This window comes from Euleptes europaea, chromosome 10 (assembly GCF_029931775.1).
Source record: "Euleptes europaea isolate rEulEur1 chromosome 10, rEulEur1.hap1, whole genome shotgun sequence".
In the NCBI taxonomy this organism is placed as follows: Eukaryota; Metazoa; Chordata; class Lepidosauria; order Squamata; family Sphaerodactylidae; genus Euleptes; species Euleptes europaea.
In genome coordinates this window covers 33,783,461-33,806,301 of record NC_079321.1, presented here as the reverse complement: position 1 = coordinate 33,806,301, position 22,841 = coordinate 33,783,461, and the positions used below count along the sequence as shown (strand labels likewise).

The 22,841-nt window shown below is 43.0% G+C and overlaps 1 protein-coding gene across 6 annotated transcripts in view; it reads left to right on the top strand.

Annotated features, from left to right (window-relative positions):
• The window catches only part of SNTG2 (syntrophin gamma 2), a 329,718-nt gene that overhangs the window by 225,163 nt on the left and 81,714 nt on the right, over positions 1–22,841 (top strand). For all 6 annotated transcript variants that reach the window (XM_056856441.1, XM_056856443.1, XM_056856445.1 and 3 more), the window contains exons 9-10: positions 954–1,081; positions 18,362–18,491. In XM_056856441.1, the coding sequence (XP_056712419.1) occupies positions 954–1,081; positions 18,362–18,491 (258 nt within the window). The remainder of the gene's footprint in view (positions 1–953; positions 1,082–18,361; positions 18,492–22,841) is intronic.

Here is a 22,841-nt window from a genome sequence, read left to right as displayed (position 1 = left end):
ACTAACTGAAAGAATGTTTTGACTGGAGAAGCATGAGGATATCAGGCCTTTGCCTTCCATGACCTATCTAGGATTGATGGATTCAGTTGTCTTCTTGGATCAAAACTGGCTTTACCAGAATCCCATTATCATTGTTGTTTATCTATTGTCATCTTTCTAAACGTATGGTAGTAACAATATTTGTATATGTCTAGAATAATCACAGTGTTAACTTATACAGATTTTTGTTCAATAAATGTGAGAACTGCTTTGGCAGAGTATGAATTGTAAATGCATACTTCGTAAATCTGCAGTTTAGTAAAAGCAGCACACTGGTGCTAGACTGATGATGTGCATATGAAGAACATTGCTCTAAGCAGTAGAAAAGAGCCAAGAGTCCAGTAGCACCTTAAAGACTAACAAAATTTCTGGCAGGGATGAGCTTTCATGAGTCACAGCTCACTTCTTCAGGCTCACGAAAACTCATACCCTGCCAGAAATGCTGTTAGTCTTTAGGGTGCTACTGGACTCTCACTTTTTTCTACTGCTAGTGACAGACTAACACTCCTACCCATCGTGATTGCTCTAAACAGTTCATTATATCAAAATATTAAGAAAATAAATCAATGTCTGCCAATTGGCAAGGTCCTCTTGTGTTGTGTTTTATTTAAAAAGTAAATGTGATTTCAAAGGAAAATGCTGTATGTAAACATTATTTCTGTTGGCAGTTAGATGCAAGGGTTATGCTTTTAACTTAAAAACAGATTTGCCATTGCACAAACAATATGGAAAATCAATTCAGATCACAAATGTTCCATTTTACAATAAAGGGTTATTTTGCTTCCTTTTTGCCCTCTGAATTTCCTAAATAATGCTAGTACTCTGACTTAAAAAAAAACCCATCTAGAAATGCATATTAATGTTTTTGCACTGTTGGATCCAATAGACTGTTGTTTCTCATTTATTCTGTACAGGCACCATCATCACCTTCTTCACCCATAGCTAATGAACCAAAATATGAGAAGCGTTGGCTGGACACCTTGTCTGTTCCTTTGTCAGTGGCTCGAATCTCAAGATACAAAGCTGGAACAAACAAATTAAGGTTTGTAATTTTGATATGGAAAGATTAAGGTCACCCAATTTGTGCTTTTTTTTGTTTTTACAGTGACTGTTTTGGTTGTTTTTAAATCTACTGATAAGAATGAACCGGCTATGACTCACCATAGCCAACCGTTGCAGTCAGCTGGCAGCAGCCATGTGGGAGAAGGGAGCCCAGTGGGGGCGGGTGTTGCTGCCCTTGCTCCCGTTGCTGGCACTGCTGCCCACCCCTCTGGCTTTGCAGCCTTTGCTGTGGCTGGGGCAGACAGATCGGGGGTCATGTGTTGGGGGAGATGACGCAGTCACTCCCTGCGTCGCTCCGCCCCCCTTCACCATATAAGGCAGCCTCTCCCAGCCATCGGCCTGTTCTGGCCTGATTTTATAATATGCTCCAGCAACATATAACAAAAATCTCATCAAGCAATTTGTCCTAGAGTAGTACATGGAAAGCTAGGCTGCTGACTTTAGCAGCTGAAGAATCTACCAAGATTGTTTATATTTCTAGCCTTCCACATCCTGATGGCTTGGGGCACACAACAAATAAACCTAAAATGTATATATGTTGATTATAACCATAGTAAAACTGATTAACATAATGATAGTGCAGACATGTATTGTAGCCTAAAAAAACCTCCAGTGCAGTTTCAAAATGGCAGAGAATACTCACAGATTTCAATGTTATTTATTGAATGTTATTTACTACAGTTTACACATACATAAATGTGTACCTCTCAGAACGTCATGACATTAGTAACTACAAAGGAGAAAGCAAAGACATAGTAAATTGACCCTATAAATTGGAGCTATAATGCTGAAATAATTAATATGTACCACAATAACGAAACTTAGAGCGTAATCCTGAGGGAGGTAGTTGGGGTGGGCCCGGGGACGGCACAGCCGCACCATCTCCTGAGTGGCTTGCTGCCTCTAAAAAACCCATGAAACTGATCCATTCAGTTTCACAAGGCTACATCTCCCTTTTTGTCAGTGCAAATTAGCACCGGAAACGGGTGTTCCCAGGGCAAAAGGGCTTAGGGAGCTGACTAAAGTCAGCCCTGCCCCCAGGAACGCCCCCTTTGGCACTGGCACAAGCCCTTTCACTGAGGAAATGCTGCTGCGGCAGCTGCGCCGGTGCCCATATGTGATGCTGCTGTGTGGCTCCCTGGCGCTCGTGTAAATGGTCCTGTGCTGGCGTTAGTGCCACTTTAGCCAGCGCAAGTGGCACTAACACCAGTGAAGGGGTCACACTGGCTCCTAACCCCCTTCACCCCCGCCCTTGTGGATTGCTCTATCTGTTTCTTTATTGGTTGTAATTTTGTGGTTGCATGGAACCTGAGCTTAGTACAATTTTCATGATAATATATTCTAAATCAGTATTAATCAAACAGAATTAATTCAATGCAATACCCATTATTAGTATGTCAGCTGCATACAGTTTTTGGATATTTGATTTTATGTTGGTGTAGCCTTTTGTAAGAGTAACTTTGTATTTTTATTACAGAAGGATTCTAATTATTTTAATATTGTAAAAGTTAAATGGACCGTACAGTCTACCTGATATTCAAGGAATCATTATGTGTAGATTAAAAATCAAATATTTACATGGTTTCAGTCCTCTGACAACATAAGTTATTGTTGTTGGCTTTTAACTATACAAATAATAAGAACAACTCTTAAGAAAGTCCGAGTTAACACCAATTTCCCCCCAATTTATTGGTTGACATAATGTGTATATTGGCATTAATACACAGTAATAGTAATTTGAATTTGCTGCATGCTTGTCATACTAATTCATGTTATTTTTCATTAACTGACCCTTATTCATGCAGAAAGTTTAATATCTTACACAGGAGATACAACTCCCGTAAAACAGTTCAGGTGGCAAAATATTCTAATCTACTCTATTCAAACAAAATAACCAATTATATGCAGGGAAAGAATAGGATAATAAGAGAAGCTGTGCTTTTAGATGTAATGGAACAAGCAGAAAATACTTAGGCTGAGTAAAAAGTGTTCTACTAGGATTAGCATTCACTATGAAATTTTAAAATCTGAATTAATTAATATAGTTGGTTATCAAACTCTGATTTCATGTGCCTGCCTAAAAGGAGACCTTATTTGGGGGGAGGCTCCCATCCAATGGAAGAATTTATTTTATTTTGCCATCCCTACAACTACCTTCTTTGAATCTCTCTGTCTTCATCTCTGTCTAGATCAGGGGTGTCAAACTCAATTGTTACGAGGAGCGGATATGACATAAATGTCACTTGGTCGGGCCGGGCCATGCCTTGCCAGTCCAGATTTAGAGTGGGGGTGGGGTGGGGTGGCTGCCTTGGCTGGCACACTGGCCGGATAAGAGCTCTCAAGGGGCCACATCCGGCCACATCCGGCTCCTGGGCCTTACATTTGACACCCCTGGTCTAGATCATAAATTTATGGACTCTCATTCAGTCTTGGATCAGATTTAAAGGAAAAATAGAGCTGTGTGTCATCTGCATATTTTTTATGTATTTTATTTTAAAATATTTCAGTGCCACCTTTCCACCCAACTTAGGGGTTTCCAAGGTAGTGAACCATCACAATTAAAATAATTATATATTATTATATATACATATTATACAAATATTAAAAACAACTATTAAACAAAAGACATCAACAGTTGTACAAACAGAGACAAACCACATACAGAGGAAGAATGGTCAGGGGGAATGCCAAACAAAACAGGTAAGTCTTCATCCTCTGGTGGAAGACAGTGATAAAAGGGAACAGATCAATTTCCCTGGAGAAAGAATTCCATAATTTTGCTGGCACAACCAAGAAATCCTTTCATGGGTTGCCTTAGATGGCAAGGGCATCTAACCTTAGATGGCAAGGACAGCCAAAGACCAGTCCCATAATATGACTTCAGTGATTGGGTAGGTTCATAATGATTACAGTCTATTCCAGACAATCTCCCAAGGTCTTTATTTAAATATTTTAAAATGGGAGAGAGAATATATCCCACCCAGAAGAACAATCCCAGGATTTTGTTGCTTTGTGGAATTTCCTACTATGAGCACCCAACTGTCTCAGCCAATCCAGGAAGATACTATGGTCAGTATTATCAAAAGCTGATAAAACATCTAGGAGTTCCAACAGGGTCACCCTTCATCTGTCTGCCAGTGAAGGTCATCAGCCAGAGCCACTAAGGCCAGTGCTGTTCCAACAACAGAACTGAATAAAGATTGGAATGAATCCCAATAATCTATTTCATATAAAAGGCTGAAGAAAATATGAGCTATGTTAAAAATACAGAGCACAGGTTTCTCCCAGTAACACTCATCGAGAGTGGATGTGCCATATTGAAGGAATATTACCATTGTTTCAAATGTGATCAGGATTAAACGTACAAGAGGCTCTGGGACTGGACATAGTGTTCATCTAATCCAGTATCTAAACCAGTCTAATTTCTCTGGGACACTTATATGTTTTCTCCTTTTGCCTGTTATCTGGTATCCCAAGCCATATTGCCTTGAACAGTAGGTTTCATTTAGCCATCACTGATAATATCTGATCTATATGAGCTACAGGTCATCTTGCTGGATGTTTCATGGACTCAGACATTAGAAGAAAGATGAGGAAGTAGAGTCAGTGTCAGGGCTGGACCTTGAGAGGGGCTGGGGGGAGCAGCAGCCCCAGGGGACGGGCAGAGTGGGTGCTACCATGCTGCCAGGACAGAGGCTGCGGGGGTGGCTGCACCCACATTCTACCTAGGCTGAGCACGTGACGCCCAGTTAGTTCCTTCCTTAGCGGCTCACCTACACAACTTGCTGCCTGAGTGCTGACAAAGCCACACGTGGCGCCGAGCCGGCCAAGGCTCGCAGGCAGACAGCAGGGAGAACAGTCATGGCACTGGCCTGGGCACAGTCTCGCAGCACCAGCTCTGCCCCCAGCCCCCTGTGCATTGAGGTGAGGAGCAGCCAAGTGGCTCTCCTCTGGGGCCATCTTCTTGTGCTGCAATCACAACTAAACTGTAGCTCGGCACTGATAAATCAGACGCCCAATGAGTGGGGCAATACGCAGACAGTCATCCATCATAATTCCCCCCCCCAGTCCCAGCATCAGCATGTAAGTAAAAAGAAAAATCCTCCCCCTCTTGCTCTTTTGCAAAATCGTCCTCCAAATGCCCCTCCCAGTTTAACTCACTGCTTTCCCACTTGCTGTTTCCACCAGCACAAGTTCTTCTGGAAAAAAAACTGCAAAGGTCCGGCATGGGAGGATCCATTTTCTTTCTGGACATCTCCCTCTTCCTTCTCTTCCTCCAAACCCTCACCTGTTCATTCCCAAGCCTTTCCAGAATTCACAACTGTGATGGTTTTAACCCATTCAGTGGCCAAAAAGCATTCTTTGGTTCAGTCTCTCTCTTTCTCCTCTTTGGCACTAACTCTTTTTAACTAACGTAAGTGAAATGGGAGTGAAAGAAATACACACAATACAAGAGGAAAAGTTGGTTCCTGCCCTCACACACACACACAGAGGTCCTGATATTGGGGTGTCAAAAACCAAATAATATTTGTAAATTTATTTCCTTGTCCTTTACTTCCTTTTGAGGTATACAAAAATCCCATGCCTTCCAGAGGGGTGGTTATGTTACAGTGCATCCCAATGCAGAGTTACTGCTTTGATATCAGTGGGCTTAAAGTAAGGTTGCCAACCTCCAGGTGGGGCCTTGAGTTCTCCCAGAATTAGAAGTGATCTCCAGATTGCAGAGATCAGTTCCACCGGAGGAAATGGCACCTTGAGAGGGTGGACTCTATGGCATCATAGGCCTGCTGAGCTCCAGCCTTCCCCTCCTCAAGTACATCCCCAAATCTCCAGGAATTTCCCAAACTGCAGTTGGCAACCGCAACTTTGGGAATCTCACCCAAGAAAATCTGGATTAGGTTTACATTTTAATATCCAAAGAGGGACATGCAGTGAATTGCCAAAAGGCTCTTGGTTCTTTTTTTAAAAAAAGATTCGGAAAACAGAATGTTATGCTTGCTTGCTCTGGGTTGGGCTATTCCTGGAAATTTGGAAGTGGAACCTGGGAAGGTGGTGTTTGGGGAGAGGAGGGACCTCAGTGGAATAAAATGCCATAGAGCCCTCCCTCAAAAGTAGCCATTTTCTCCTGAAGACATGTTTTCTGTAGACTGGAGGTCAAGTTGTTATTCCAGGAGATCTCCAGGCCCCAACAGGAAGTTGGCAACTCCAGCAACATGTTCAATCAGAGGTGGATCTACTGTGAAACTAATGAAGCTTAAGCTTCAGGGCCCCTAATCCCAGAGGGGCCCCCTGAAGCAACTTTTTTTTAATGAGTGAATTTCTCAGCAAAATTGATGGAGATTTTTAGTGACAGAATCATAAGCCAATGGGTTGAAGTACTTAATATTGACTTTAGAATATGCTCTAATACCCATTTCATATGGCCTCAAAATGTCCCTGTAATTGGTCAAATTTCAAAACTTTCTTGGGGGCTAGCAGAGCCTGAACCCCCAGCTGTAAGGGCTCTCTGAGCTCACCAGAATCTATTCGTAGCCTACATTTTGGCAGCTGGATCCTCAAATCCTTCGCTGGTGCAGGGCTTAATAGTTCTATAGTTTAATTTCATCACTGTATGGCCCATTTTCAAGGACTTCACCCCACCACCCTGTTTTCCACCATTTGGGCCTCAAGGTCCTTGCAAGGGCAGCAAGGTACTTTGGACCTTGTTGGATGTTGCCCTATTGTTGCTGGTTGCGAAGGGGCCCCCATAACAGTTCAAGCTTCAGGGCCCCAAAGATGTAGGTCCGCCACTGTGTTCGATGCTTAAACAAAGACAGAAATTTCAGAGCTGTTTTATATATCTCTGTAAATAAAAGGAACCCTTTTGTAATTCAGAGTTGTTTTCCTTGTCTGGGTATGTTCCATGCAAAGAATGTGTAGGAGGGAAAGGTAAATTCACCAGACTGGATCCATGAACTGCAAAGGCCTGGTTGACTAGGGCTAATATTATATACTTTAGGTATTGGTGCCCAAAGCCTGTTGGAGATCCCACCCTTTTCTTTTTTTAAAAAAGTTGGTAAGCCCCCATAAAATGGGGAGGGGAATTATCAAACTTTTTTAAAAAACCTGGGAAGGATCTCCAAAAGGCTTTGGGCAGAGTTCTGAACCAGATCACGTGCTAGGAGAAAAGCATGGTTGGGAGGGGTTAAATTTCCATGGCAGAAAGGAAGATCATGAAGAAAATTTGTTTTAAGTTAAGAAACCTTGCTTCCACAAGGATCCTAATATAAGTTTCTCTTCCAGGTAGGAGAATTTGTGCTTTGATAACATAACCTACAAGCATCTACCTCACTTTCTAGAATAAAGACTTTGAATCTATTTTCTTTATTTGGGTAGCAGTCTCCCTTTGTTGGAGTTTAAATTTCCCCCATCATAGTGACTTCTGTACCACATTTCCATCTTACTGGAATATTGATGGCTTGAGCTTACAAGAGCTCTTGTTTCAGAAGAACCCACCCTTCACTAGCTCCTTTCCCTTCCAGCATTCTTGCCATGGAATGACTCTCATCATGCCTCTGAGTTCATTAAAGTCTGTCTTCCTAACATCTAATATACATATCTGGCTATGAACTCCCTTTGCTCCCAACAACAAAAGGTTTACTAGGAGGAATTCATAGGTAATAGACAGATAAAAAGGTAAAGATCCCCTGTGCAAGCACCGGGTCATTCCTGACCCATGGGGTGATGTCATATCTTGATGTTTACTAGGCAGACTTTGTTTACGGGGTGGTTTGCAAGTGCCTTCCCCAGTCATCTTCCCTTTACCCCCAGCAAGCTGGGTATTCATTTTACCGACTTCGGAAGGATGGAAGGCTGAGTCAACCTTGAGCTGGCTACCTAAAACCAACTTCCGTCAGGATCGAACTCAGGTTATGAGCAGAGCTTGGACTGCAGTACTGCAGCTTACCACTCTGTGCCACGGGGCTTGGAGTAGGAGGGAAAATGAGGAAGTCTTACTCCTCGGGCAAAAACCCTTCAAACTACAGAAACGCTCCAGTGGATCCAAGCCCATGTCTCCATGTTTCATGCTCATATGGAGGCTTACCACTCTGCGCCACGGGGCTCCTCAATAAACAGATAAGATAATGTAAAAAGGTAATTATTCATTAAGAATTAATAGAAGTCAACACAGGAAAAAGTATGATTAGTTTGCATATCTGCAGACTGTACATGTATATCCAAGGTGCAAAAATTGGTGTGGCACTATTCATATTGACAAGCCAATATTAATTGGAGTAATACGTGGAGGTGGCATGAATAAAAGAGGACTTTCAGCACATAATTGGCCATTCATAATTAAACTATAAAGAGCAAGGGGCTTACTGTTCCAGTGAGGCATATTAATACAACTTATGCTACAGAGTACCTTTGGGGCCTGGAATCAAAGTGTATCAGAACTGGCAATAAAATGGCTGGGCAGTCTGGTAATTTTGAACTGAATCTGAATTTCGCTAGTTATTTTATGGGTCAAGAGATACCAAGAGCAGGTATTAAATCTTCATATTGAAAGTACTGACCTATCAAACCAGCCGTGAAACTATCATTAAGATAAATGCAGTGTGCCAACAAATAATCAAATAAATGGCATTAGGGTGGGTTATTGTGCAATCCTTTTACTGTCTCCTACATGTGCCCATTGTGGTATAATGAAAAAAATAAATGACTATATTTTCAACCATTGTAATCATTCAGCAGGAATGATTGCCTGAAATACTTGACATCTGTTTTACCAATGGCATCAATGACTATTAAGGATAAATAGACTTCAATGTTTTGAGCCACTGCTATTCTGTGGTACAATTTTGCCTTGGGTTCCACTGATGGTTGCCTTCCAGCAAGACAGGAGAATTTGGAAAAGCAGGAAATGGATTTTGTACAGGAAACATTGAGATATATCATATATTTGAAAAAACCCCCAAAGAATTTCCCAAAATGAAAAGTTTGCCTTTCTAAGACTATGCAACAGCTCAGCAACACTCTGTACAATGTAGAAAGATTTTAAAAAACATTTCAAAAGTAGTGCTTATGCCTGTTGCAATGCATAAAACACTGCAGAAAAATATCCTTTAACTCTTCAGCAATATGAAAAGTGAAAGAATTCCTATTGAAACCAGTCCCTTTTGTACAAAAACACATCTACAGTTTATTATTTTATTATCATAAAGCATTTTTGTTTTGTTTTTCTGCCACACAGAAGTAAAAAAAGAGAAACTCTTTGAAAGTTAAGCCCTTTTATGCTAGAAAATATGTCTTTAATATTCCGGGGCCAAATTTTGAAGGTATTCTCAATGTTCCTTAACAGCACAATAGTGCTTTCCTGCCACAACAATGAACACAACAAATCTCTTGGAAATGAACCCTTTTTTGCGCTGAAAACACTTAATATTCAAATACCTTTTTCAGTAGAGAGTAGGGTTACCAACCTCCAGGAACTAGCAGGAGATCTCCTGCTATTACAACTGATCTCCAGCTGATAGAGATCAGTTCCCCTGGAGAAAATGGCGGCTTTGGCAATTGCACTCTATGGCATTAAAGTCCCTCCCCTCCCCAAACCCCACCCTCCTCAGGCTCTGCTCCCAAAACCTCCCTCTGGTGGCAAAGAGGGACCTGGCAACCCTAGTAGAGAAGCTTAGTGATATTGTTTCTTTTGCTTTTTTGTCTGCAGAAGAGATTGGTTTGGATCCCATGGTAAACTTCTGTAGGTGGAAGGGCTTCCTTTTAGCAGAATGGACTTCCTCCCCTTTCCCTCCCACTTAAGCCCAAAAGGATCTCCAAATTTCCTCTCTTGGAGGACAGCCCCCCTCCCAAAAACCATGAAAACAAAGAAGGCAAATTTCTGAATGTTTTGGTTTTATGTTTCACAAGAGCTCAGTTGCCCTGTTGTGCATCCATTTGTAATATTTTATATACTGTATTTTCTGGCGTATAAGACTACTTTTTAACCCAGGAAAATCTTCTCAAAAGTCGGGGGTCGTCTTATACGCCGGATGCTGAATTCCGAGCCGAACTGGAGAATCTCCCTGGGGAGCCGCCTCCGCTCTGTCCATGTCCGCTGGAGGAGGGAGGGGAGGTGAGCCCGGCAAGGGCGCTCACTGCCCGGCTCGGAGTCGGAGCCAGGCGCGCCAGGGTGCACGGAGGGAAGTGCTTGGCTGCGCTCCAGCGGCAGCGCAAGGCAGGCAGGTGGCTGGCTTGCCGGGGCTGGGGTGGCCACTCTCTTCTCCCAGCACAGGGTGTTTTGGCTGCCGCCTAGCACACCCAACATGCCCCCTTTCCTCCCCGGCCTCCGCTTCAGCTTCTGTCTTTATGGGCTTCCCTCCCCTCCAAACCCTCCTTTAGCCCCGTCCTCCACGGGCCGTCGGCTCAGTCCTCCCCTCGGCTTTAGCCTCGCCCTTTTCGAGGGCCCTTACTCTCGCCCCCGTCCCCCTCTTCTTCCCCGCTCCCTTCTCCCCTCGCCAACTCCCCCCGAGAGCCACGTCCCGCTGCTTCGGGCTCCCACCCTCCCGCCAGAGCCCAGGGCTGAGCCTTGGCTACAGCCGGCATCTCTGGCTGCGGGGCTCCCGCTGCCCGGGGAGGCTCCCTCCCTGCCTCGCCTCCAGGATTTGCTCCGGCTGGGCCGGGTCGGCACACACTCTTCCATGCCGGGAGGTCGGCCCCCGGCCTCCTCCTGTGCCTCCCGCCAGCCCCGCCTCCCGGCGCGCTGCCAGCTTGTCCGGCCGCCCCTGCCCCCTCTTTCTCCCGGCCCGGTAAGTGGTGTTGTTTCCCCGGGGGTTGAGCCGCCCCAGGAGGACCGGTGGTGGCCGCGGGGTTGGGGCGCAGTCCCGAGGGCCGGCCCCAGGCCGCGGACTCGGGTTGGGCCACTCCAGGAGGTCTGGGGGCGGCCGCGGGGTTGGGGCGCAGTCCTGAGGGCCAACCCTAGGCCGCGGACTCGGGACAATCCCAAACTCTAAATTTTAACTGTAAAAATGGGGGGTCGCCTTATACGCCCAGTCGTCTTGTACGCCGGAAAATACGGTATATACAAATATAAATATACACACAGAGACTGCATTTTGCAAAAAATGACACACACATTCTCGTCACACTTTCTTTTGGTAAAATACAGCTATGTTGGTCTACAGCTTTTTCCTTTTAGGAAACTGTCACATGCACCTTAGTAAACAGTTTCTCCAAAGTAAAGCACCTTACCACTTACATTTTTTCCCCTTTCTGGAAATAGAAAAGCTCCTGGGGCTGAATGCATTCTCAGAATTCTATAGATTTTTTTCCATTGGAGAAAAATCTGTCAGTCTGTCAATATGCATCTGTCTTCCTTCCTTCCTTTCCCCCCAGAATATAGCACAATGCATGGAGAATACTGCTACTGCTTTGTCCTTTAGGACAAGGTGACCTGCACATTAGTAAACAATGCCTCCAAAATACAGTCAATTACTATTTGACTAGCCTGATCTTGTCAAAGCTTGGAAGCTAAGCAGGGTCAGCTGTGAATAGTACTTGGGTGGGAGACCACCTAGGAGAGCTGGGGTTGCTATGAAGAAGAAGGCAATGGCCTTGAAAACCCCATGGACCTAGGGTCGCTATGAGTCAATTGTGATTTGACAGCACACAACTATTATTATCTGTAAAGAACTGGACAACCCCCATATTTAACTAATGTTATATTTTTCATTGTGCTGTCAAAAGGTAGTTTTGGCAAATGAAGTTAATTGTACAAGAGTTTGTATTCTTTGTTGTTATCATTTTTAATCTCCCTATATACATACAGAATTCTCCATTTTGACATTAAAAGTTGTATTCTGATAAACATTTCCAGTAATATTGAACTAAGGAGAAATTTGCCATAGAAAGAGTCCATACGATTGTTTAGAATATATAGCAATGATTTTCCTGTTTATGTTTAAGTACTGTAAACTGTGATTGAGACAAGGATGATAACTTTGTAGAACCCCAGACAATTTTATTGTGGCCTATCCCTAAAACCAAATACTGTCAAAGTTTAGCTTACTCAGTGGTTCAGATATTCCTAACTCTGTGTGAATAAATGCATAGTGCATAGCACTAGCTGCAGTTTATTGGCACCTTAGTAATATTTATCTGTATTTAAATCTTGCAACAAAAATGTTTTATTTATAACAGTTCATTTTCTTCACCATCCCAAGGGCTCAGAATAGCTTGCAATGTATTCTTATAAAATTTTACCTACATAAAAATTCTAGGAGAAGAACGCGCAGCCCCAAGCAGAGTTAGATTTCCAGTTCCAGTGCAAAAAGAGCACCTGTGTGCAAATGAGCATTTAGGCATAACTTGGTTATAACTTTCAGCTTATCTTCAAGGCAGCTGTTAAGTAATAAACTACAGATAGAATCACAGCCTTATCTTTACCAGACAGCAGATAAGCATTGACTTGAATGGATTTAGCAAGGTGTAACTGCTTAGAAGTGCACTGTAAGTTAGGTTAAGAGAGAGCGCCAGTTTTAACGCCTTTGAGTGACCTACACAACTGAATTGAAGTTTGTTCCCTGAATGCAGGCTTAATGACCCCATCATATTGATGCTCAATGAGCCAAACATTCCCCTTATAGGATAAGTGGTCCATTTGTATACAGACAATATACACATGAAGCTGCCTTATACTGAATCAGACCATTGGTCCACAAGGTCTGTATTGTCTGCTCAGAATGGCAGCAGTTCTCTCAGGCAGAGATCTTTCACATCACCTACTACTTGACCCCTCTAGCTGGAGATAACAGGATCAAATTTGGGACCTTTTGTACACAAAGCAGATGCTCTAACTACTGAGCCACAGCTGCTCCCCTGATGGGGGCAGAATCAGAATGGACCAATGAATGGAGAAGGGGTGAATTTTGGTAATGAGGAGGTAATGAGAACCAGGATTCTTTGCAAAAGGGACTGGGGAGTAGACACATGGTGTTTCACATATTGAAATCCTTTATGACCCCAAATATCTCAATGGACCCAAACCTATATAAACTTTTAAAAATTATAAATATCACAAGCAAGAGAACCATGAGACTCATTGGGGGTGGGGTTCCATCAGCTTCTTGGCTGGACAGCCTGCCTGCCTGCCGCATGGCTATTCCACCTGCCTGGCTCACACAGCTGCTGCAACAGTGGGGGTGGGGGTTTGGTGCTGGTGGCTCCCCCTCTCCCATCTTCTTGTTTGCAGCACTACCACCTCTGTCTGCCTGGCTTACATGATGGCTGTTGCCATGGCAGTGGAGGGGGAGTAGGCGGATTAGGCAGACAGTCCAGGATAACACCACCAGAAAACTCCTTGCGACTTAGAAAAGTGTTGGTTTATTTTACAGTGCATAGATATCATACAAATACTCCTTACACTCTTTCCGCTCATAGCATCCCACACTGAGCTTCAGTTTCACACCATTATATACATAGTACATTCCTAAGCACCAATCACAGAAGATGCTTATTCATTCTGACTTGCTCATGCATTGCATCAGCCTACTGGTCATAACCGCATCATGCCAGCTCCCTCTAGCTCTCCAGGGAGTTTCCAGGCTGATTGCATCATTACAGATCCATCTGATCTACCATGCAACTGTCAAACTGATCTGACAATTGCAATATCAACTCTGCAATATCAACACTGCAGCACTGGAGATGGGGCCAGCAGCTCCTGCCTCCTCCTCACCTGCCCACCTGGCTGGCTTCTATGGCAGTCACTCCTGCTCCTCCCCCATCCTCCTGGTTCAAGGAGCAATGGATGGCTGCAACTCCCTCTTCCAAGTGGGGGCTGAAATCTCATGATGTAGCTTCACAAGATTTTGGACTTTCCCCCAAATATTTTCTCCTTTTTCTTTTTGTGGTTTTCTACAAACTGGGGTGGGGTGGGGTCTTCCAGGTCTATAAAAAAATGCCCCCTAGCTGTACTTGGCCCCATTCTTGGGTTGTTGTTGGTTGTTGTTGTTTTTTAATCTGTACAGGGATGAGGTTCAGAATTAATGATATAAGAAATGCAAGATGAAAGAGCAGAATATGAAACACTGGTACTAAGAATATGAAACACTGGTATGCAGCGTTCTTTAAAAAGTCAGAAGTCAAGTGTAATCCATGTAAGAACAGTCTCCTTTGGGAAAAAATTTTTTAAAACCCAGAAGATAATTGAGGCAGCAGCAATTGTTAACAATTAGAAAAGAAACTGTAAATGCTTAACAGTGCAATCCTAAAAAGAATTACACCATTCTAAGCCCACTAACTTCAGTGGAGTTAGAAAGGTATAGCTCTGCTTAAGATGGCACTGTAAGTGGAAATGAAAATTATTTATGTGAGTTCTGAAGGAGAAATTCTGTAAGGATGAAAAGTGATGTCTACATTGAAGAACAGGAAGAGCACTCATTTTAGTAAGTTCAGTTCCCAGATACTGATAATAGACTGACATAAAGGTGTGTGACAAAGAAAGAAATTTGCCAGGAAAAACTCGTGAAAGTTTCTAAAATATCTCTCAAGTATATGTTAAATTATATTATCAAACAGAGAAAAGCTATAACAATAATGTGGAATGTCCTCGTAGTGAAGTGTAGCAAAGAGAAGCTTTGTATAACTATGCTATAAATAGAGCTGGAGGAAATCTATCAAAGAATCCAAGAAGGTTGTTTTCATAAAACAATAAAAAAGCATTAACATAGAATGAAGTCATCACAAAGGGCAAAAAACCTTTTGGGTTAAAATAACATGCTTTGCAGCCCCAGGGCTACGACTCAGGAAGCTTCAGTCTTAATATACTCCACAACAATGTAAGTAGCAATAGAACTTTGTAAATGGTGTAAGAACATATATATTTAAGTGGAATGTACTTGGCCACAACTTATACTTAACAACAGCTATGGAAAACATTGGGTTTTGCATATGGGATGGATCCCGTACATCAGCCGGCCCGATGCGGCCTGATGTGCTGACAACTCCCAGCGGTCCTGCTGGGAGTGCATAGGAACAGCATTACCAGGGGTCACCAGGGCATGTGCTGCTTAGTGATGCCCCCTGCCACCTAGGAAGTGGCATACTGTGATCCACCCTTACGCTGGGCCTTGTAGCCCGCCACTTCCTAATCCCTTATTGGGACCCCAATTGTGGTAATGGGGGGGGGGGGGGTTCGCAGACCACTGTACCAAAAATGATCCAGCCCAAATGCTTCCTCCCGCCCAAGTTGTGACTTATAGAAAAACATAAAACAAAGGGAGTGGTGGGTGGGAACGATGTCCCGCGGCGATCTGGGTTTTCCCTCCAAGCCGGCTCCCTTTATATGCAGTGGAGGTGGACCAGAGTGAAAACCTCACTCTCTTTCCCACACCTCCCTGCTGATTGCAGGCTCCTCCTGATTGGCCCATTCAAATCTCATGGGCCAATCAGATTGGAGGAGCCTCCCCGGGCCCCACGCACGAGTCCTCATGCCTCGTGCTGCTGGCCTCGGACACGTGTCCTGGAGCCCCTGACCTTCGGGTGCCCCTCTGCTTCCTCCCCGGCCCGGGGGCCGCAACCTTTATTTATTAACAGGCCAAAGTGAAGTTCCATAAGTTTTTGTAGTAAGCATCATAAAATAAATCAGTAGGGTTGCCGGGTCCCACTTCGCCACTGGCGGAAGGTCTTTGTGGCAGAGCCTGAGGAGGGTGGGGTTTGGAGAGGGGGGACTTCGGCTGGAGATCAGTTGTAATAGCAGGAGATCCAGATTTGGATGTGTGAACCACAAAATGGTGGTCGGATGTAGACATTATTAATCTGATGAAGCAATCACCAGCGAAACAAAGCTTAAACCAGTGGCTTGTCATATAGTTGACATAACTTCTGGCTGTGATTTTTACCATGGTGCTTGCTGCACACGGACAACGATACAGCCTTGAGAAAGGGAGAAAGAGACATTATTGGTCAGCCACCATCAGCTGACTACGGAGGAGCCCAGTGCTTATACAACACGGAGGATCGCAGCAAGTGAATGTGTTGCTGTAGTGTAGAGACTTGTGTGACTCTGATGAACAGTAATTCGATCCTGTCTCTTTATAGTTATTTGATAAGCTTGTGTTAGTTGTAATATTACAAGGTTACTTTGTTTATAATGATGATTCTGTGAACTGGAAGTACTTGTCTATGTGAGCATAAGAAAAACATTTATAAAAATTACAAAAGCAATTTTTGTGGCTGCGTGTTGAAATACTGTGTGATAACAGGAGATTTAGCCAGTACCTGGATGTTGGCAACCCTATAAATCAGATTATAGTAAAGAAAAGGATGGAGAAAACTAAATGGATGTGTGTGTACTAGGGTTGGCAACCCCGGGATAGGAAATTCCTGAGAATTGGGAGTGGAGCCAGGAGAGATTGGGATTAGGAAGGGGAAGTATTTCACCAGGGTTTAATGCTATGTAGTCCATCATCCAAAGCAGCTATTTTCTCCAGGGGAACTGATTTTTGCAGTCTGGAGATCAGTAGTAATTCTGGGAGATTTCGAGGCCCCACCCAAAGGTTGGCAAACCTAGCATACATTGAAAGAAACAAAATTCTAGCGAACAACAGCATGACAGCCTGTAAGAAAGTTGTTGGAGCACAAAATATGTATTTATATGTTAAGAAATCCAGACATTCAGAATGCTAAACCATTTTTCAGTTTTGATTTCTGTATGCCAGTATTGCTCATTTCACATACAGAAACATGCTGTTATATTGGAAAGGTTGCTGTTCCCACTATTTCTACAAAACTTCTCAACTGATCAGCATCTGATCTTCCAGTGTTTCCTAGTCAGTTTGGACCCATGTAATAATGCACTTCCTTTTGCATTTGTGGGACCCAATTTTAAAAGTCCCGCTGGACAAAGAACATATTACTTTCAGATACTGGGAAAACTATATCACAACCCAACAAATATCCTGAAGAATAGTTTGTGTACGTTTAATTATAATTGTAAATTTTTTTTTAAAATGTTCTGTTTAATTTGTAGTGAAGGACAGGTGGTAAGATGTCACAAAAATGAAAAAATAGTAGGCAAGCATTGTGTTTTTATGGCAGTAATATCATTATCCAAATGAAGGATACTGCTGGGTGAAATAGTGACAAATGTAGCCCAATTCATTGGGTGCTTTCACACATGCCAAATAATGTACTTTCAATCCACTTTCAATGCACTTTGCAGCTGGATTTTACTGTGTGAAAGGGCAAAATCCACTTGCAAACCATCGTTAAAGTGCACTGAAAGTGGATTATTCAGTATGGATTATTCAGTATTCAGTATGCAAACATGTGAGCATGCTTCAGATTGTAGCCTTATGGACCACCTTGTAAACTAATTTAAAGATTCTCAAGCATTATTATAATCCCCGTTTCCTCAGGCAAACAGCCTATTCATAGGAATGAGAGCCACAAGAATTAAAGCTGACATGTGTTTGTGCTCTCATGATGTTTTTCACTGCCTTCCCACTTTTTAGCTAATACAATTTTAACATTTTTGTAGTACCAACAGTGTGCTAAGCAGTTTTGCAGTTCGACTTTAATTTAGCCCTTCCCCTTCATTCAGAAGCTTTGTGATTGTATGGCTAGTCTGGTTGTGTGTTGATGAACTCTTGTCCTGGGTACATGACACGGAAGTCTCAAGCAGAAATTCAGTCTAGTTCCACTGTTGTCACTGGTGGCATTTAACTAGTGCTTTCCCTTCCTGTCCTTTATTTCAGTAGTCCTATCAAGTTAGACCATTGTTTTTATCCCCATATTACAGACAGGAGGGTTGAGCCTGAAAGACAGCTTCTTGCTTAAGGCCACCAAGTGAGTTCACAGCTGAGCTGAAATTCAAAAAGCAGATTTTCAGCACTAAATGTATATTTGCATTAGTGTAATCCTGGGCTGTGTTACACCCTTCTGAGTCAATGGGCTTGGAGTGGTGTAACTCTGCTTAAGTATAGCTTTGTATGCCACAAAAATCAGCTCTCTTGATCCACCAGCTCATTGTAATTTGTTGGTATGATTCAGCTCCATGTATGCTGTACTGGTGAAGAAAACCGCTTTGAAAAGTAAAACAATTATCTTCTAGAAGCAAGCGAGTACAGTATCTATGCCTTCTTATGCTGTAGCTGTACTACTGTGACATTTGCTTCTGCATTGTAGTACTAAGAAACACCAATTTGTGAAGGCTTTTCAATAAGAAGTGAGGGCTAATAACTGCTGGTATAGCTTCCTTGATGGTATATATTTCTTCTTGCTGCAGATCTAATGCATTTGAAGTACTGGCACTTGATGGAGTTAGCTCTGGGATACTTCAGTATTGTACAGCCCAGGAGAGTGCTGACTGGCTGAGAGCATTATCAACTAACATCAATGATTTGACACAACAAAATGTACGTTGCTTTCTAGCTGTTTTTTCATTTCTCATTTCCCCCCTTAGTGATTCAAAATAGTTTTACTACTATCCCAAATCTGTAAAATGTGTTATACATACAACACAGCAGGTGATTTGAGGAGGGAAAGATAGTACAGGTGGAAACCATTGTAGATTTTTAAATGTGTAATTTTGTGTCCATCCCTTCACACACACCTTATTTATATATCCATACAGTACTCTCACATGTTATTCATTTATTACTCACACATACATAACATTCACATAGGTTATGTTCAGACAAATAAACACTAGTTTCATTTTCTTTTCTCTGTTGCATGGGAAGGTATCACAAGAGACAACCCAGAATAAAACCAAAATAAAGCAAGAATGTCTGTATTTGTACATCATATGAAACCATAGCTAAGACTAAATGTACACAATAAACCAACCTTAGATTCTTGTTTGATGGACTCAGACTTACCATAGCTAGTGGAGAAGCTGGCATTCGGACAATCATACAAACTGTAGTTAATTAATCCTTGGCTCTTTGCAGCATTGGAAATTTTATTTTACTTTTCCAAATTGATATCCCTGACCTCACAAGGGCCAGCGAGGTGACTAACAGATAAAACCGTGTAATAAAATCAAAACTGTTAAAACCAACCAAAAACACCCACACATTATTAAAACAATTAAAAACAGAGCTAAAATTCATACAATAAATACAAAGGCATAAAAATAACAATTCAAACATTGGTCGGGGAGGAGAGAGGAGAGATCACTGAGGGAATGCCAAACAAAACAAAATGTATTTGCCTGCTGGTGGAAAATGACAGCAGAAGGAATCTCCCTGGGGAGAAAGTTCCAGAGTTTTGGTGCCATGACTGAGAAGGTCCTCTCCTGGGTTGCCAGCCACCTCATCTCAGTAGTAGTCAGGCAGGTTCATATGGGAGTAGGCAGTCTTTCTGCATGTTGATCCCAAACCATATAGGCTTTCAAGGTCAAAACCAGCACCTTGAATTGCGCCTGGAAACAAACTGGAATCCAGTGTAGATGGGCCAAGACTGGGGTGATATGGTCCCTACAACCCACTTCAGCCAACATCCTAGCAGCATTCTGCACCAACTGAAGTTTCCAAACACTCATCAGGGCAAAGTTAACTGCAGTAATCTAACTTAGATGTAACCTGGACAAACACCATAGTGGCCAGATGTTTTCTGCCCAAAAAAGGCCACACCTGATTAACTCCTGCTGGCTGCCAGTTTCTATTGCCACTGCTGACTGTATGCGCTCATCCTCTTTCCAAGCAAGATTTACTTCATTGTGTGTACCAAAAAAAGGACCACGTCATATGCTGAAATTAACTGTGCAAGCTTGATTGAGAAGAAACGTTGCACATAGGCAGAATGGTCCAGGTGCATGTCATAGTTTTGGTGGCCTTCAGATGTTAAGTTTTTTGTCCAAGAATACTGCCATAACCATCCTAGATTCTTTAAAAAACAACAACACAGAATCAGAGTTACCTCATTCATTCCAGCTGATCAGTGAATGCAGTCCATTCTCTGTGTGGTTTTACTGTCCTCTCTGAAACAACTGTGGCAACCCAGGCGTATGGTTAAGAACAGTGATGGTTTCCATCTTGCTGGCCTCCCTTCCCTCCCTCCCCTCCTTCTATTGCTGGGAATATCTGGTTATTTAACTTGTCGGGATATGCTTATTTCCTCTATTGGTTCCCACTGTGGCTTTATGTTACTGTGTATAGATTAGGGTGCCTTGGGTTTTTACACATGATACTAAATCAGACCCTTATACTAAATAAGACCCTTGGTCCATCAAAGTCAGTATTGTCTATTCAGACCGGCAGCGGTTCTCCAGGATCTCAGGCAGAGGTCATTCACAACACCTACTTGCTTAGTCTCTTTAAATGGAGATGCCAGGGATTGAACCTGGGACCTTCTGCATGCCAAGCAGATGCTCTACCAAGAAAACATCTCATCCTTGGAGATGTGAGGCTCCAACCTCCTGTGTCCTCCCTTGCAAGCCTGAAAGGGAAGTACTTAGAGGAAGCTGAGAAGATGTCTCTCCCCACTAGCCCTGCCCTCAGTTTCTCCCGTGAGCTGGTTCCCAGGCTCCCAGTCAGTTTTGCGGAGGGGATGGATGGACAGTGCTGGCAGACCACAAGGCCAGGGAGCTTCTCTAGTGGGACTCTTTGGGTTAAGCCCCTTACAGATCCCCCTTTTAAGGCTGTGGATGCTCTTCCTTTGTGCCTGCTGAGGGCTTTTGAGAGACTGAACAACCTTTCAGCTTAGACCATTGAATTCCTCTATTTTTGTCCTTCTAGGATTTACAAAGGGATTGCAGGATTTTGGCTCAGCTCTACTAAGAGGTCCATTTTTTCCTATCAGGAATATTTATTACTGCATTGTGAGGATGAGATAAACATGGCAACAAACATTTTGTTTCAGAAACACTTAGGGTTGCTAACCTCCAGGTACTAGCTGGAGATCTCCTGCTACTACAACTGATCTCCAGCCGATAGAGATCAGTTTACCTGGAGGAAATTGGCAATTGGACTCTATGGCATTGAAGTCCCTCCCCAAACCCTGCCCTCCTCAGGCTCTGCCCAAAAACCTCCTGCAGGTGGCAAAGAGGGACCTGGCAACCCTAGTTACACTGCAGTTTTTGGGGTTCCTCTGATTCCCAGTCTTCTTCGGTCTTCAGAAATGTTCTCCAAGGGCAAAAACGCGCAGGAGGTTTTGCCACTCTCTAAGTGCACATTTCCCCCAGCCAAATTCTCAAAACTCAAAAACAAGCCCACATGCAGAGTTCTGAGAATTCAGATGGGGAGAATGTGCATCTAGAGAGCGGTGAATCCAAGACAAACTCTCCCATGCGTTTTTGCCCCAAGCCTCCTCAACTTTTTTGCTTTATCTTAAAGTGTTCCTTGCATTTGTTTAAAATGTGATAAATTATCATAATGGCAGTAGAGTACTGTTGCTTTATAACTAACAAAAATGGTAGGTAAGGTTAATTAGGTGTTGGCATACTTATATGGGCACAACCGTATTCCCACAGCTTTTGCAATACTTTGTAGCAAGGGAGTAATCAGCCCATGGTTGTTTCCTGTGATGAGATGTATTGCAGTCTGATCCTGTGCATGTTTACTCAGAAGTAAATCCCAGTGATTTCAGTGGGAAATACTGCCAGGTAAATGTGCATAGGAGTGCAGCCTACCCTTTTTAAAGGTGCTTCCTTTTTGTGTTCATCAATTATTCATATGCACCAATAAATCATTCAGTGACTGTAGTGGAAAGAGCAGAAAATAGATCACTAAAAATATCTTTTCAGCATATGCTTGTGTTTTCTTTGGCCCCAATCAAAATGCTTTGCCTTGTCAGTTTTCTGAATATTAGCTCATCATACTCATACAGAGTTTTTTGTGAATGTGAAATCCCTCCCTGGTTGCCTCCTTGTAACTAACTACGCCTTCTGATCTTAGTGTTAAAAGAGGGACATCAATGATGTATGAAAAATATGCAGGAGAGAAAACCAAATAGATGCCAAAGCCATTTTAGTAATCTGAATCTGGGTTTGAACCAGAAAGTTCTTCCCCAGGGAAATTTGCTCAACTGTTGTAAAGATACAGATGCAGCACTCTAACTTTAGTTTGCTGCTCATGGAGCTGCTGTGTGTCCAAGTTTTTTCAAGGTCAGCAATGCCTTTCTGTAACTCACCATTCCTGAAGTCTGAATAGTTCATAGAGTGAGCATAGGAACTGAGGAGACCAATATTTATTTTTATTTTTAACTATCTATTTTTATTTTATTTTTTTAAATCTAAAATAATTCAGATGGCTCAAAAGTTTGCTTCTAGAATTTAAATAAGAGAGACCTTTAGAGCATTTGCATACATACATATCTCAGTAACTCTGAGAACACTGTAGAAAGAATAGTATCGTTATCCTCATAATGCTATTGTGGGCATTATGGAGCTGAAAAATGGCTGCTTGCCTAAGACCATGCAGTGAGTTTATGGTTGAGGGTAAGTTTGAACTGAGAGTTCTCTTACCATACAGTCCTGAAGGGGGGGAACGAAGCACCATAGGAGCTGGCGTGACCCCACACTGGCATCCATGCCACTTTGTGCCATGACAAGTTGAATGGACGCCGGTCTGGGGGCACTTATGCTGGCACCAGGGAACAATGCAGTAGTGCGGGCCTCAGCCGTCAGCAAAATCCCAGAAATGAGTTCCCAAGCCGGTGTCGGAGGGGGGGCATTCCTGGGATGTTCTCAGGGGCAGAGGTGATGTTAGTCAGCAACCAAACTCCTTTTGGCCTGGGAACGCTCCTCTATGCTACAGCGTTGC